At 37.2% G+C, this 18,209-nt stretch overlaps 1 protein-coding gene across 1 annotated transcript in view; it reads right to left on the bottom strand.

Annotated features, from left to right (window-relative positions):
• Positions 1-18,209, bottom strand: part of TMTC2 (transmembrane O-mannosyltransferase targeting cadherins 2) — a 416,162-nt gene that overhangs the window by 42,151 nt on the left and 355,802 nt on the right. Inside the window, exon 11 of the mRNA XM_079775789.1 lies at positions 9,337-9,400. Coding sequence (XP_079631915.1) covers positions 9,337-9,400 — 64 coding nt within the window. The remainder of the gene's footprint in view (positions 1-9,336; positions 9,401-18,209) is intronic.

The raw sequence follows: 18,209 nt of genomic DNA, 5'->3' as shown, positions 1-18,209 counted from the left end.
GTTTTAATTTTTTTAAAATACATTTTTATTGGTTTCAGAGAGGAAGGGAGAAGGAGAGAAAGATAGAAACATTAATAATGAGAGAGAAACATTGACCGGCTGCCTCCTGCATGCCCCTTACTAGGGATTGAGCCCGAAACCTGGACATGTGCCCTGACAATGAATCAAACCTTGACCTCCTGGTTCATGGGTCAACACTCAACCACTGAGCCACACTGGCTTGGCATCTAGTTTAAGTTTTGATGGAACCACACTTGCAGGTCCAGGATCACATAAAACTATACCACTGTAGGCATGTGCTGGCACTTGATATCTAAAGAAATACACTCGATTATAAGACAATGACTGAACAATTTTGTAGCACACACATTTCTTTCCCTCTTAAAGCTGTCACTCTTTTCAGCTCTCTTCTAGACCTCATTAGCAAAAACAATGCTACAGCAATATATTTAATCTAATTCTTTTCAAGTAATAAAGAGAAGCTCTTGATTATGACATGATCTAGTGATAAGAAGTGTAGCATTATAACAACTCAGTCTGGGAGAATAGTGTCATCAAGGATGAAAAAACTCTCCTTCACCAGGGGAGACAACTATCTTTTTGATGAGGCCTCATCCTTGGGCCTTGTCTGAGGCCTGCCTAACCCAGCTGCAGCAAAAACTCTGCTAAGTCAATTTAGTGAGAACACCCCATACCCCCACCTCTTGATATCTGATCAAATTCCCCATCCCCGTTGCTAACTGGCTATAAATCCCAGCTGTCTGCTCTGTATTTTAGGTGGAACTCAATCTCCCCTTTTGCGGTATTCTTGACGCCTATCAAAATAGTCCTAAATCAAATCTTCCTTACCATTTAAAAAAGTTTCAGATTTTTTTTTCATTAAGAAGGGCATGGGACTTTCAAGAGAAATTAATCTACCAATTTATTAATTTCCCAGGATCTGTCTAACTTTTACTAGTCTTTAGGGTAAAGTACAATATAATTTAATCTGTTCTTATAAATGAGGGTTTGGACAGATAATGAGAGTTAGGAATAGAGGAAAGGTAAGGGGGAAAAAAGTAGATTTTTACAGGAACATTAGAAGATGGAGGGAATAAAGATTTACACACAAACATAACTTTTTGTTAATGTTGCAGTGTGTATTTAGAAAAACACAGTCCCATAGGCCAACTGAGGATCAGCAACATAAACGTGTAAAAGTATAACAGAAATGGGGCAGGCCAGCTGGGCAAAGGACCAAAGGGGATTTTGAAGAAGGTGGTGACTGGGAGTGGGGGATGGGTCATCCTTCTGATGGTGTCACCCCCCAGTCCACCCTAGCTGATACTTCCAGGTAGCCAGTGTGCTTAGATTGGCTGGGTTTTCAAAGTAACCAGGAATCCACTTTCTCTAGAGGAACAAGAACTAAATGTAATTTTAGTGTGTGGTCCCACAATTCAAACAATTATAGCAATAAATCCTGCAAAGGATACCCCCACAAAGAAATGTGAGTAAAAATAAATACGCTTGGAATCAGAGAACATAATTAAGTGGAATTTCCCAAAGGTTTTGATGGTTCACAACCGAAAGTACTCAAGCTGATTTTCTTTATCCCCAAGAGCCACTTGAGTTCCTGCCCAGGCCTCGCATCTCCCCATTCTTTTTTGGTGATGAATCTAAAACACACACCATTCATACACAGATTTTGAAAAAAATAATGTTTAAAAACGATTGCTTGTGGATCATGATGAATATCAATACCCCAAGGATAGAGAAACTGTAAATTCAGCTGAATTCAGCCCAACTATCTGATCCCAGTCTAGGCAACAAACAGCCCAACCAACAGTGAAGAAGTGGTCTGTACTAACCATCTTTGTCTTCTAAGCATGAAGACTTACACAAGATGATAAACAGAAGAAGAACGGTAACCACTTTAGAAATACATTTTTTCTTGTTTTTCCAACATTTTCAAAATAGAAATACAACACAAAGCAACTACAATGTAAGCAGAGAGAAGTGAATGCACCAAAAATTTGGCTTTGGAACTTGTTAGAAGAAAAGAGCAGCAACATCTAAATAATTTGGGGGGAAAGGCCTACAGTAGAAAGGAAACTGAAGACAGAGATGGGTGTGATGAGACTAAAATGGATCCTGACATAACTGAAACTCTCAGGGAAGTGAGCATCTGTCTTCCTGAAACTAGATGAGAAGAATTAGGTACTTGATTTCTGCCGATGTGTGCGAAAATATACATAATATCAATGTGATGAAGCCTATTTATGAACTGAAATAGAGCAAGGGTTTGTTGACTTTATTTGCTTATGTGTGAATGAACAACAGTCGTGTTTCAATGATATCTTTGGGCCTTTTAAATAAAATCAGGTAAAACGTGGGGCAAATGAATGGCAATTTCTCTCTTGATTGAAACCTATTATTTATTGTGGGTTTCTCAGCTTACCTCACTTTGTTTTCTAATGGTAAAATATATAGATGTATTTGAAACTGAAATAACTAGTGATGGTGGGAAAAATATGTGCAAATTTTAAAACAGTTTACTCATAAAATCAATCTGGTGATTCTGGGATCCATATATTATTAATGTCTGAAAGTCAAATGACACATGGTATGACATTTTCCCACATCACAGAAACTTGTGGAAAGTTTTGGAAGAGGCCATATGGTTCTTCCTCTATTTACAATAGAAATGTGGTTTAACTGCTTCCCAGACAAATTATTAGTAACCCTGTCATTTTTTCCCAACAAAATAAAATCTCAGTAATTCCCCCACCCCCAATCCCTTTTAAGGTCAAATCTCAATCTGTCCTGCATAACTTTATTTTCATGGTCTCTTGTTCTAATTAGGGGTGAGAAATATCTTTCCCAACAGGAACAACTATAACTTACAATATTTTCTCTCATCCATCACAACAGCCCAAATAATTAATTCTTATCCTTTCCCCCCAGATTTCAGTCTTAGTGGTTATTTCTACTGCACAGCCATAATGCCACCACCATATACTTCCATAAAAAGAGTAGTCCAAATTGAAAGTAATATATTGTAGAATATGTGAACTATCTCATAACGCTGCTGTACTCTCTTATAGCAAGCTCATTTCTTCGAATCCCATATTTATCATGCCAACCCTTTGACATATAATCGTTGTTAATGAACCCAAATGGATAACATTGGCTTTGATTTTATAATAATGCTCTGAAATAATTTATGTTCTAAGTGCCTTATATACATAAGATATAATGCCCTTATGTAATTTTCTGCTGGATAGTCTAATCATCGGAACACATTCCTCTTTAATTCATATACAATGGATGCACATGGAAGAACATTTATAAAATATTATACATATTACAAATATGAAGGGTGAACACAACATCTAACAAAAGTTGGGGAGCTGAATCAAAACCAGAAGTAACCCACCAGTGATTTCAGAACTTCACTTAGAATTATGACACAATGGCTACTGGCTTAATGCCATCCATATCTCACAAAAAATGTATTTTTACTAGCATTTATTTATCACACATAGATACTACAGGCCTATATCAAATATTATGTGCACTGAACCTCAGCACATATAGCTGCCCACAGGTTTTTGATGTTGTCAATTTTGCCCTATTGCCACAGAATCAGCCAATAACCAAATAATGATGATAGAAGTAAATTTACAACCTAAGCTTACGTCCCTCCATTTCCAAATTTTGTTTTTTCCTTCTGTATTTTCATAGTCTACTTTTTCTTCTTCAATTCCTGGGGAGGAAATGATTCTTTAAAAGCTTCAGTATTTTTTTTTTTGCCTTCCCCTCTATTTGCACACATTTTTAGTCTCATATGTAGACACACACACACCTTAATAACTATCTTTAATATTTAATATATACATAGTTAATATTTCTTTTCTCCCTGTCTTTCATTTACCTCCAAACTTATTTACAGAAAAAAAGGTTATACTCTCTGCTCCCAATTCCCCATTTCCTTAAGGCCTTATAACTCTGCCCATATCACTTGCATAAAACTGAACTTTTAAAGTTAGTTAACATTGTCTTATTCTCTGAAGTCAACAAACTTTCTCAATCACCTTTAGCAGCAGTGGAAATTGCTCACCAACATTATTTCTATGCCTTGCCATCGTCTCCTGTCTTCCTACATTACATTCAAATGTACATATTTCCCAAGGGTTTGAAATGAACTTTCTTCTCTCCTTCTGTACATTGGCTCAGAGCCTCCATGACCTTATCCACCTCTTTGGTACTATCTCCTTTCTATAAAGGACTTCCCACAGCATTATCCCTAACTGTGGCCTTTTTCCAAACTGCTCAGTTGAAAGGCATACCCATAGAAAATTAGAACATCCTACCTCTCACTCAGAATCTGCTTGGTGAAAACATAACAATTCCTTCTTGAAATGAACATACCCCTCCACCCGCCCTATTTCCATTTAGGGTATTTTTTCCCCCAAGTTATCTAAATTCAAAATTTTAGAACAAGGCATTGGGCCAACTAATTTTCTTACTCACATCCTATCAAATAATCTGCTTATTTCCCCTGCATAATCTTTTCCATTCCACTGTGTTTCCAAATTTTAGGATCTTTTATACCTTCTGTCTATACCATTACAACGACCTTTTATTTGGTTTTCCCAAGACTGCATTTCTCAACTCTACTTTCCAATATGCACCATATACAGGGTGGGGCAAAAGTAGGTTGCCAGTTGTTCATATGAAAAATAATGCAAAAATTAATAAATAATCCTATATAATAAAACCCTAATATGCAAATTGACCGAACGGCAGAATGATCAGTCGCTATGACGTGCACTGACCACCAGGTGGCAGACGCTCAATGCAGGAACTGCCCCCTGGTAATCAGTATGCTCTCACAGGGGGTGCGCTGCTCAGCCAGAAGCCTGGCTCACAGGCTGGCAAGCACAGTGGTGGTGGCAGGAGCCTCCCCTGCCTCCGTGGCAGCACTAAGGATCCCTTGGGGGTTGTCCACTTGCTGGCTGAGGCCCGCTCCCCCAGGGGTCCCAGACTGAGAGAAGGTGCAGGCTGGGTTGAGGAACCCCACCCCTGTGCACAAATGTTGTGCACCAGGCCTCTAGTAATACAAGAATAAACTCTGTTTCATGTACTCACAACTATAAACCTACTTTTGCCCCACCCTGTATTCATTACATCATATAAATGGCTATCTTAAATGATCACTTTCATTATGCCATTCTGTTTAACACAATTCTGGAATACAAACTCCTATTCTTAGTATGGTATTTATGACTTTTATTTGGTTTTACCATAATTTCCAGTTCTGTCTTCCCTCCCCCTTCCTCTCTGCCTCTCAGCGTTGGCAATATAAACCATATCTGCTTATTATTTCTTGGGCATAGTTCATCCTTCCTGAGCTCAATCTCCTTGTTCATGTATATGCCTCAGCTTTCCAGACTCTCTTTTCTCCTTCTTTTGCTAAAATCTTCACCAATGAAGATCCTGTCATTTTAAGATTCTCTAAACTTCTCACCTATGGCCTATGCCTTCTAGCATCAATCAAGCTGAAAGTAATATCTCTTTCTTGGGCATTTCTCTAGTACCTAGTTTACATCCCACAGAAAGCACTTACTATATAGTATTATTTACTGCCCATGTGTTTTCTCTTCCACTCTCTCCCCACATTACATAGTATATTTCTCAAGGTCAGGGTTAATTTTTTCATAACTTTTAAATCCTACTGCATTTGGTATAGAGTCTTGCACAAGCTGGAACTTGATTTAAAAATAAGTCACATGAATTCAGAAGAATAGAAGCTATATAAACCTGGTCATTAGGAATTACTCCTTTCTAACTCTAGAGTTTACTAAAGTGGGTGACTTTCTGCTATGCAAATTCTCCATTCCTTATATTTAGAAATCCATACGTTAATGCAGAATTTGGCTTGAGTCCCACAGGAAGAACAAAACCATTTCATTTAAATGTTCCCTCTAGTCCTCAGGAGTCAGCATTTTTTGATGTGCATAAGTGGGAGAGAAGACAGAGGAACAGTGTTGTGTTTTCAAAGTAACTTCCACCAAAAGATCAATTTTCTTAAAGAAAACAACACTAAAAATAAAAAAAAACCTCAAAATGGCTATTTTGGTAAAGAGTTTTCCCATTATAGAGATATATTTAAATATAATATGAGGTTTAATTTTACAGCACCTCCACAATCAAATAAATTTTTAATAGTGCAATTTTTGTAATAAATATATTTCTCTGATTGTGTACTTCGGTGGCAATGTATTGAGTATCCCTGTTGAAGAGACAATATTAGAATCTGAAACTTAAAATTATATGTTCCTGCTAATTTAGATTTCTTTTATTATTTCAGGTTTTGATCAATGGAATTCTTCTAAGTAAATTTTATAGAAAAATATGGCTTTTGTAGAATAGAAAAATTAAATAAATTTATTATGGGGCATCTTGAAGAAATGAAATAGGTATGTTATTAAGAGAGAAATAACATACAGAGATAACCAACAATCTTTTTAATAAGATGATAAGTGATGTGTACAAGGCTTGCAGCCACGTATTTTACTTTGTATAGTCATGATCTGACATGAACATTGCTAAAACATCCACAGAGACCCCACATACAACTACTGATTGTTGTAGTTGGTCTTTTAAACAATGGAAAGAAATGCTTTATGAAAAATAAGAGTAAGAGTAGATTATCATGTAGACAACAAAAATAGAGGAGATAGTTAAACTACTTAAATGTGGAATGGGAATTAAAATCTGTTTTGTTATGTTATATAAGCATGCAACTAAAATTTATTAAGTTAAAGCACAGAAATGACAATGCTTTTATGACAAAGTGAATAAACAGCTATAAGCAAGAGAAATGTTAGATGGATACCTTAATTTAGATCAGATGCTAACTGCTAATAAATCATTACATAGCTATTGTTTAAATAGATCTCTTCATTTCAGGGGGAAAATGTACTGTATTTTATCAGTCTTGCCTTGGTGACATCTCACTTCCCTAGATTGCATACAGAAACCAAAACACAATTCTTAAAACAGATATGGAAAGATCACATCTGTAGATCCATTGACTGTAACACCATTTACTTACTGTTAAGTATGAACTTTGTATTCTCTCCAAGTCCATAAAATAATTTATCATTACCAGATAAGGGAAGTATCATTTGAATAAAAGCATTTTTCAAGAGCAGTCTGTACCACATTTATGAAGAAACTTTTGGGAGTTTCAGAAAAAAATGGCTCTGAGTTGGAGATTAAATATTGATTTTATGATTTGGCTAGTCATTTAAAATAAATAATCTCATAAATCAGGCTTAAATCTGGGGTTCCTCAGCGTCTTTAATTTTTTAGGTCAGGTCAAATAGCTCAGCTAGCTCTTTCTCACTAATCCACTATAATACGCTGAAGAAGATCTTTTGATCAACCACTTAACAAAAATAAAAGTGACACTCAAGTGACATACTCAATGAGTAAAGGTTAAACTTAACATCATCATTTATTATGTACATTAAGAGCAATATATTAGGCAATGTAAAGAATATAAAGAAAAAAGCAAGAAAAACAAAAAACCTGATTCCTGTCTTCAATTAAGTTATAATAAGTTTAAGTCCTCAAATGTAACCCTTTTCTGAGAAATGCCACACAAAGATGCCCAACTCAGGCATTTACAAAGCTGTGCATTTAGCATACCTCCCCCAGCACCTCCTAACTCCCTTTTCCTGCTCCACTTTTCTCCAAAGCGCTTATCACTGTCTGACAATGCCATACTCATCTGCTTCTGCCCCATCACCTCAGCCTAGATTATAAGCTCCCAACAGGCAGGGACTCTTGTCAATTTTGTTCACTGCTGTGTATCCAGTGCCTGGAATAGTGCTTGGCACTTAATAGGTATTCAGTAAATATGAGAAGACCATTCTTATTTTTGGTTTCCTAGACTTGTGGCCTGCATTTCCTCTCTAAGTGCATTTTTCCATCAAGCTTTCTCTTATGTACACAGTAGCCTAGGTTTCAATGTAATTCTACTTCTTAGATGTGACAGAGGATGAATGTCTCCTGAGCTTCAACGGAATGGGGATAAAGGAACTACCCGTGGGTTGTTGTGAGAAATGAATGAGGGAATTCATAGGAAGGACTTAGCACAATGTCTGACAATATGATAAGTGTTCAATAAATTTTAGCTGTTATCGTTCCTACCATTACAGCTATTAAATTATTCTCTTCTGTTACAAACAGCTCACCAATTCTTAAAAGTACCTCATGATTAATGAAACAAAGGACTTTCTGATTCAGGGCTAAGTTTACATGTGGTTGAATCTCCTGAAAAAAACCTACTTCCTGTGTGGGTTGCTTTCAAGAAGCATTAATCTTCTTCTTGTGCTCCCACAGGACTGTGGGTACCTCTCTATAGGAATCACCACACTGTACTGCGATTAGCTGATGATGTTCAGTCTTCTCTGCTACATCGTGTGGTCTTTTAGGGTGCAAAATCTTCATATCCTATCACAAAGCGGGCATTCTATAGATGTTTGTTTGCCCAATAGATGAGTTACTGTACAGAAATGAGACGGATTCCATTTGTAGTCACATCACACATGCACTTTCATTACAAAATTACATTTCTCGATAGATGGTGTAGATCCAGAGAGCAGGATAGAGGTCTTAGTGTCAAATAGTGATGCAGAGAGCAGAGCGGAGTGTGTATGAGAATAAAAGTAATGGAATGGAATTCAGTGATGTGCTGTGAATAAAAAGTGCTTAGAAGACCGATACAAAACCCATTCTTATTTCCTCATAAATGGTTCCTCTATTTCAATAGTAATGACCTAATTTATATCCATCGTACTGTATGGAAGTGTGACTACCCAGGGAAAAATTCAAATAAAAACATACTTGATAAAGTTGAAAAGCACAGTTATTAGGATCCGTGGAATATTAAAAAGGCACACACCTATATGACTATATGTAAGAATAAAAAAATACTTATGAGGTTCAGAAGTTCTTAGATATTTAACACCACAGCAAACAAACTTTCAAGGAAACTAATTTTAAAAGTCTTACAAACGCAAATTATTTAGAAATGCTAACACCTGTATTTTGATGATAAAAATTTATAAGCTTTATGCAGGATAGAAAATAGAAATCTGTACCTCTGGGAAAAGAAAGAAGGTTGAGATTGGCAAATTTTATTGTTGAATTAGCCATTTAGTTGGTATTCAGAATAAAGGATCAGAGAGAGAAAACCCAGTATCAAGAGGCATCTAGTCTACAACTATCTCATGCTGTGAGTCTGTCCCTGTAAGTAATGCTTCTCATCAGGAAAGTACTTACATTGGGCCTCAGCCTGGCTGCCAGATCATAATACTTCTCGGCTGCTTCATTGAGGCTGGCCTGTCTGTTAAAGAAAAAAAAAATATCAAACTATATAATTTATTTTAAAATTGCAGATAAGTGAACAGAATCATCATGCAGCAAAGTAATATTAATTTTTTAAAAATTACAATCATACCAATCAAATAAGTTGCCTAAGTAGAAAAATACCATTAAAAAATGAATGCATGGCCCTTGCTGGTTTGGCTCAGTGGATAGAATGTTGGCCCATGGACTGAAGGGTCTTGGGTTCAATTCCAGTCAAGGGCACGTACCTCGATTGCAAGCTCGATCCCTGGCCCTGGTCAGGGTGAGTGCAAGAGGCAACCAACCAATCAATGTGTCTCTCTCACACTGATGTTTCTCTCTCTTTCTCTGTCTCTCCCCCTCCCTTTCACTGTCTCGGGTGAAGATTAACAACAAAAAAATAAATACATGAAATGTATTTGTAATTGTCTTTAAGAAATTATAAATAATATCTCAGCACCATCTTATTCAGTCAATATCATTATTTTAAATTTGTATATTAGGAATTAGAAATGTTTTTTTTTGTTTCCCAAGTTAACCCAAATAATATGTTACAAAGGTGGGATTCTCCAGCTTCAACATGATGTCCCAGAAAAATCTTAATTTTTAAAAATAAATTGTCAAAGTTAATCATGAGTTGCTTGTTTTATAAAAATAGTGAATATTTGCAAGTTATTTTTAAAACCCTGTATCTATATAGAAAGCCACTTTCTTTCCAATTTAGGAGGAAAACCTTCCACTGTATGTAGCCTACAGGAAAAAAAGTATGCCAGCTTCTCTCTCCCTGTGGTCTTAGGCCACCAGGCTGGGCATAGGACACAGCCTCAGCTAACTGGATGTTCTTGTTTGGAAGGCTTCCATTTCTGAGTGAGTGACAGAAAGATGAAGGGATGGCTAGAGTTCACTGACAATAGTGGAAGCGATGGGGCGATGTCCTTGCTAGACTCTTTCAGTAAAGAATTGCTTTTGGATATCCTGAATCTTGATCTCTGGGGCTACCTTGTTTCCTCATACTATGTTTTTCAGCCCATGTTGGATTCAGTAGTTCCCACAGCCTTCAGGTTGCTAGAGTCAGTTTCTCTTTGTTACTAACAAATACCATGAGTGGCACAGTTGACTTCAAATAAGACACACACTGAATTTTATACATTTTTATGCATTGTCTATTCTTACAATTCATAGCAAACCCCCACATTCAGCCATGTGGGTAGCAGAATAAATAAAATGCTGGCATCCTGAGGAAGCCCAGCCAATTAGCCATCAAAACAGTATGTTTTTGATCTTGTCATGTTACTTCAGAAAACCTTCAAAGATGATAGATCGTAAGAGCTAGAAGCTCTTGCAGGCTGTGTTGTAATCTGGTGACCATATTTGAGGGATGCAAAAGAAGTGCTAAAGAAAAATATCAAGTCAACTTCAGATAATCAACTCCAACTACAATGTGAACACAGTAGTATAAATGGATTCTGGTCCTACAGTTAAATGCGGTAGTGTTCTCTTGAAATTGTGATGTTAAGAAGCCCTTGAGATACGAAGATGGCAGAGTCAGGAATAAAGAGGAGAAGCAAAAATTAACTTTCTCAATTACAAAACCACATTCAGGTTTTAAAAGAGAAGGCTAACTAGTCATACCTATAAAATTGAATTTGCACTTTGGTCAAGCCAAATAAAAACTATAAAGACATACCCCATGCAACCATATAAATTATAGAAATAACTGAAGATAACATGTCTCTGGAGAGAAAGACATACTTTTCTAATTTTTAAAGGAAAAATAATTAGAAACACTGCTGTTTTTAATGGGGTTATAGAGAAAGTAAAAACCCTTGACCTAAGGCTCTACTGGACTCATGACATGTTACAACGTGCTGCTGCAATTTACTAGTCTCATAAACGTTGAAGTTCAATTTCAATATGTCAAGAAAAGTACTTTATTCTAGTATGAAAGACTAAAATTTCCCTCACTAGGGTATTTAATGAAGGTCCCCTCCACCAACGTACAGAATCACTTTGGTTCGGATTCATTTGGAAATTTGAACCAGAATTCATTAGGTCATGCCCTGGAAGGGTTTTCTCCAGGGGAAAATAAAAGGCACGGAGGTAGGAAATTAGAGTAACTTAATACTACAAAGAAGTAATTTACTTTGAAGAAAAATCAACCCATATATGTTTAACATAGAAGGCATAGCTACCAATTATATTCATTTATGAACAATCAAATTCATGAGGTAGATAAGGATCAAAAGAGAAACTGAGAAACTCATTAGATGAAATGCTTTTAAAACAATAATCAACATAAGTAAAAAAAAAAAAAAGTTCCCCTTCCCCAAAATATTCTTATGAGTTTTTAAAGTCTTTATTGTCTTCAGTGATTTAATTCCCAAAGGACATTAGTTTAGAAGACTTCATTTAGAAGGCTTAGTTTCTTAAGCTAGAAGTAAAATTGATGATATGCCAATGAAATAGAAAAAAAGTAGAATTTATTAGATTTGTCATATAACCTAAAATTAATTTTTACTCTAGGACTTCTAATATTAAATGGTCTTCATTGACTACTAGTCAGCAGGCATTTATGACAACACATGGCAAGCCAGAGGGAAAAGAGTATGTCAGTTCTATAAATTTACATGTATATCCGTTTCATTCTCTGGACAAGAGAACTCATGAGAAACTGTCTAAGGTCTACTTTATAGTGTATGCTGTATTTCATACTCCCCTCTGCAACAAGTATCCTAGAAGTGCTTAAAACTGAATTGCAAAGATGACAGAATCATTAATCAACATTTGAAAACTGGGGGAATTAGAAATATTCTGCCAGTTGCTTAGAGGATCCTAAGGACTCCTAATTATAGAGAAACTCACCCACTGGATTTTTAGAGAGTAATTTCAGGACTACTGGGATCAAACTATTTAATGAAAGGTGATAAAATATACTTTTCCTGAATACCAATAGCATTTCTTTCTTTACTATTTCTTTCCTGGAACAGAACATTTCTAAAGTTGCTACTTATGTGTCATTTCTATTACAGATTATTAAAACGAGGCTTAGAGAAGATGATGATTTCCCTAAGGTTATACGGGGGTAGGTGGTTGAGCTAGATGGGAGTCAAGGCCTCCACACTAACTGTCTGAACCACAAAAACATGCTGGTATCTTTATACACACCAACATGTAGCACAATAATATGTTGTCCAATATAATGGTCATGGCAGATGACCACGACCATTCCTACATCAAATACTAAGAAAGGAAGAAAACGTGCTTTTTTTATTATTATGTTAAAAAGTCATAACTTAAATGTAAGAGATGAGATTTAAAAAGGGGAGAATAGCCCTGGCTCGTATGGTTCAGTTGGTTGAGCATCATCCCGTGCACCAAAAGGTTACTGATTTGATTCCCTATCGGGAGGCAATGGATCAATGTTTCTCTCTCACATCGATGTTTTTCTCTCCACCCTCTCCCTTCCTCTCTCTCTAAAACAAATCAATAAAAACATATTTTAAAAAAATGAAATAAAAAAGGAAATGGAAGAATATGGAGAACATTTGCAATCTCAGGTTTTACTTCCTGCCTAACTCCATCTCTCAAATTGAGAGAAGTGAACCTCACCAGACCACATTGAGCAGAGCATAGTTTTAAGAACAGAGAGAAATGTACTATTCTGTTTTGCCCCGTGGTCCTCACCTTCGCCCCAAAACAGGGAAGGGTAAGAACTCGGGGTAAAGACAAAGAAATAGGGGAGGAGGAAACACAAGAACAATGCTGAGTGCTCACTTTCTTGGGGACTCAACAGGGCTGAGACCTCCCTTCCTTTTTTTTTGGGGGGGGGAGGGTCTCATTTAAATATAGAGGGAAACCATAAATTTCCCATATGTCCAAGTAGAAGGCTCAGAAGGTGGGTAAAGGGGAAAGCAGTTAGCTTTGCCAAGAGATCTCCTACGCCAGATGTAGACAACCTTATGCTTTAGCCATAATGCACTTCACAAGTAAATGATGAGATTGTAAGAAAAATCACTTGTACCAAGAAGCTACACTGGGTCCAGATGAGTGACTATCCCTATCTAACGTGCCACCCTAAGAGTCAACATTATGTCCCATATGTATAGAATAAGGATTTAATCATTATGCCAACAACAACAATCTCAAATGGAGGCTTCTTTCTTATTTCCAACACTTGCCAAATCACATATATAAGGCCCTCCACCTTTTTCACACTACATGTGGTCTTTTAGGGCCAGGAGAGGTAAAAAAGCCCTAGATGGTTTTTGTAAATTGGGCTATGAAGTAAATAATGAACCTTGAATTCCTCCCCCCAATTCATTGGATTGAGCTGATTATATTTTAAAAGTCTTTCGATTCAGTTTTTCTGTCATCAGTGAAAAAGTAGCCTCAGAGTGAAAACATATAGTAACAAAAGTCACAAATACTATTTTTGATTATTATAGAATTCCATTTTTGCACATGGAACTATAAAACTTACATCTGTTAAAAATATAGAAATATAATTCATATATCTAACTTCCCTCTCTGGTGTTATTTCATAATAGAAAATTATTTTTTTAGAACATAGGTTTATGGTCCAATTTCTTACAAGTAGAGATGTATAAAAAAATTTTGGAATCAGTTATATTATGAAACAGCAACTTAATATACCCTGTGAAATGTTTTAGGAAAATCTGATTAAAAGAATCACTTACAATTACCTACATTTTTATGTATTCCATGAGAATTATAAAATTAAAGCTTGCTAAATTTAAAATTACTTCTTTGAAATATAAAAAATAAAAACTCTAGTAGCATTGAGAAGACTCTTTTAAACTACAGTTATTAATAGTTGTGAATTATTAAATTTGAATTAAAATTATTTAATGTATATATAATAACCACTGTATGACTCATACAAAAGGCAATATTTTATTAAGTCTTTGTGATTATTTTCAAGGGTAACTTATGAGTATTTTTTTTACTAGACAGCAGTTTGTTCCTATGTCATAAAAGTAGAATGAAACAGTAGCTGAGGTTTCCTGGGTTCTTGCCAACTGCTAACCTGACATTTAGCTTTAAGTTACCCAGAGAAGCACTAAATTTTAATTCTAGTTGATAACTTGTACAGTAGAACTAGAAATAGAACTGAAATGAACGAGGACATAAAAATGTATGAGAAATCTTAAAATAGCAAAACCAGAGTTACATGTATATACAAACAGAGGAGCAGAAAAGATCTTTGTAATGAAACTCAGAATATGTTGTTTATGACCACCAAGCCTTCTTAAATGAAAATTCTTCTCTGTCAAGACATTAAAAATGGCTTTATAACATGTAGGTATCTGTCTCAGTTCTAAACATAACAGACGGAGAGGTAAAGCAGAAATGTAGCAATTACCATGGTATAGAGGAAAAAAACTGCTGATGGTAAAATTGACAAAAGATTCCTCTGAGTTAGATATTTCTTGATGCCTCATGAACATTTGAGCCCATTCTTTCATGGCCTCCAATATTTCAAGGCTGCTAAGAACAGGTAAAGCCTATATTAGAAAGATTACATAACAAAATATACTGAAAAATAAAAGGGAGGAAATATGTATTGGCAATGTCAAATATAATATTCATATATAGTAAATTACTACTAATATTCAAGATGTAATGATGGGAAGAAGAAGTTAGGAGGAGTGAAAAGAGGAAAGCCAAGATAGAACTTATATGCAGGGGTGGTCCAAGAACCAACATCATAAGCATCTCCTAGAAATTCTTAGAAGGGTAAAGCCTCAGGTACCACCCAAACATACTATCTCAGAATGTGCATCTTAACAAGATCCCTAGGTGATTTGCATACACATTAATGCAGGATAGGCACTGGGTTAAATGATACCCACCTTCAATCGCATCTGCCACTCTTTGCTTTAAAAACCTTACAACCCTTTTCAACCTGGTTGAAATAAGCCCCTCTTGACCAAAAGTTGGCAGTGAAGTACAACTTGAAACTGGAACACCCAATGACTTTTCAAGAGGTCTTTGGTAGTTTTGGAGGTGTTAAAGAAGAAAGTATATGGCCTAAAGGGCCTTGGAGTTATATATATTTCCAACAGCTTCCCCAACCCCCACAAACCCCACACACACTCCCAATCTTCTTTGACAAAAGGATCTGATTTTATTTCTTTCTCACTGAATAAATTTCAATTTTATGTCACTTGCAGTGAAATTTATTCAGAAATTAGTATATTTAAATTTTATATTTTAATATAATTAATTCTATAACAGTGTTATAGAATTAATTCCAGCATGTCATAATTGCAAGAGTTTCATCGAAAGGTTGATGGAACTTGGGGACTCAACAAGGGCTGAATCACATATGTTATCACCTGCTGGGAATGGCTAAAGGCATTTCCCCAAACCTGAAAAGGATGATTGCTTGCTGCCTGACAGCTCAGGGCATCTCAATCTACATGTTATTGCCTCCTGTTGGCCAAACACCTGAACAGCCCAAGGCAATGGACTGTGTATACGAAACCCTACCCTTTGATGTGTATATCTACCTCGCCTTAGGACAATTTGTATTAATAAAAAGCAAGGTGTCCTGAGACGAGGAGAACTTAGTTCCTTTAGCTAAGTCTTCTCTGACTCCCCATGATGCCTTTCAAAATTATGTTTCATCTCTGGACTCTTGATTAATTTATGCACAGCACCTTCTCTAGGTTCCTGAACCCTTCTTGATGCCGGATCAAGACCACCGGCGTTAAGTGTATTATTTGAGTATAGAAATGGAAAGATAATTGCTTGTCATACATTTACTCTGCTCACTAGATATTATGGCAATAATGGGAGCCAGTTGGGGCAGTGCAGTTTTGCTTTTCTTCCTACCTTAGGGAGAGGTGCTGACTTGGGCCTGTAGGCCTGGAAAAAAGGTAAGTGCACATTTATCTCAGCTGTGTGTCCTCTGTCAGACTCTACACCATGATGGTACTAGAAGCCCGGTGCACGAAATTCGTGCACGGCGGGGGGTTGTCCCTCAGCCCAGCCTGTACCCTCTACAATCTGGGACTCCTGGAGGGATGTCCGACTGCCCGTTTAGGCCTAAATGGGCAGCCAGACATCCCTCTCACAATCCAGGACTGCTGGCTCCCAACTGCTTGCCTGCCTGCCTTCCTGATTGCCCCTAACCGCTTCTGCCTGCCAGCCTGATCACCCCCTAACCACTCCGCTGCCAGCCTGTTTGCCCCCAACTTCCCTCCTCTGCCAGCCTGGTCACCCCTAACTGCCCTCTCCTGCAGGGTTGATCACCTCCAACTGCCCTCCCTTGCAGGCCGGGTGCCTCCCAACTGCCCTCTCCTGCTGGCCATCTTGTAGTGGCCATCTTGTGTCCACATGGGGGCAGGATCTTTGACCACATTGGGGCAGCTATATTGTGTGTTGCAGTGATGATCAATCTGTATATTACTCTTTTATTAGATAGGATAGAGGCCTGGTGCACAGGTGGGGGCCAGCTGGTTTGCCCTGAAGGGTGTCCCGGATCAGGGTGTGGGTTCCCTTGGGGTGTGGGGCGGCCTGAGCGAGGGGCCTGTGGTGGTTTGTAGGCCGGCCAAGCCCCCTGGCAACCCAAGGGGAGGCCCTGGTATCTGGAATTTATTTTCCTTCTACAATTGAAACTTTGTAACCTGGGGTGGCAGCCATTTCTGGGGTGGCAGCCATTTCTGTGGCAGTTAATTCACCTTCTACAATTGAAACTTTGTAGCCTTAAGCAGGTGAGCCCGGCCAGGGTGTGCGGAAAGCTTTGCTTCCCCTGTTGCTGCTGGCAACCCTGGCCTGCTCTCTCAAGCTCCATTCTGCCGCCATTTGTTTCAATTTGTTTACCTTCTATAATTGAAACTTTGTAGCTTGAGTGGAGGCTTAGGCCTGCAACTGCTATGGAAAGCTTGGCTTGCTCTGTAACCTGGGAAACCTTGCTCTCTGTGGCTGTAGCCATCTTGGATTGGGGTTAATTTGCATACTCGCCCTGATTGGCTGGTGGGCGTGGCTTGGTTGGTGGGCGTGGCTTATGTAGCAGAGTGATGGTTAATTTGCATATTACCATTTTATTAGAGAGGATTCCTAAAAGCTTAATATCCTTTGAGAGTAAAAACTTGGAGCTCTCTCTCTCCTATGTCTATAAATCTATTTTCTAAAATCTATCATAAAGAAATAATTTAAAAATATTGGGAGGATCTTGCTATTTAGGATTTATACACAGCTGATAATCTGTTACTCTCGATATATCCTTTCTCCATTCATAAATTGGAGAAGCACAGCTTCTAGTCAGTCACCCAGTTATAAAGACAGGAGAAAGCCAAAAGGACACAAGAAGTCAGCATTATACTTGTTCAGAGTACACTAAGTTTACATCCCAGCTTTACCAACTATGGGAAATGCCGACTCTCTTGGAGCCTCAGTATCTTCATCTGTAAAATGAGAATATTAGTGTCTACTTTACATAGGTGGAATTATAACTTGAGAGATATAAATGCAAAATATGGTGTCAGGCAGACAGGAGATATTTTAATAAATGCTACTTTTGTTCTTCCCTTACTCTGTAGGTATATTAAAAGCAAATAAATAAATAAGAATAAAAAGTAACTTTCCACCAGAGCCCAGGAATGCTGTGAATCAGGTAAAGTTTTTAGTTCCTCTAGATTTCCTCTCAGTTATCAAATATCTTCATGCTCTTTCTAGCTTCCAGTTCTGGGAGAATACTGAATCAATCCATTCATACAAAATGCTTCTAATGGAATAATTGATTCAATATTTTCTCTCACAATTCTATAGACATGAAACTC

This window comes from Cnephaeus nilssonii (genome assembly GCF_951640355.1).
Source record: "Cnephaeus nilssonii genome assembly, chromosome: 6".
In the NCBI taxonomy this organism is placed as follows: domain Eukaryota; kingdom Metazoa; phylum Chordata; class Mammalia; order Chiroptera; family Vespertilionidae; genus Cnephaeus; species Cnephaeus nilssonii.
This window is presented reverse-complemented; position numbering and strand designations above follow the sequence as displayed.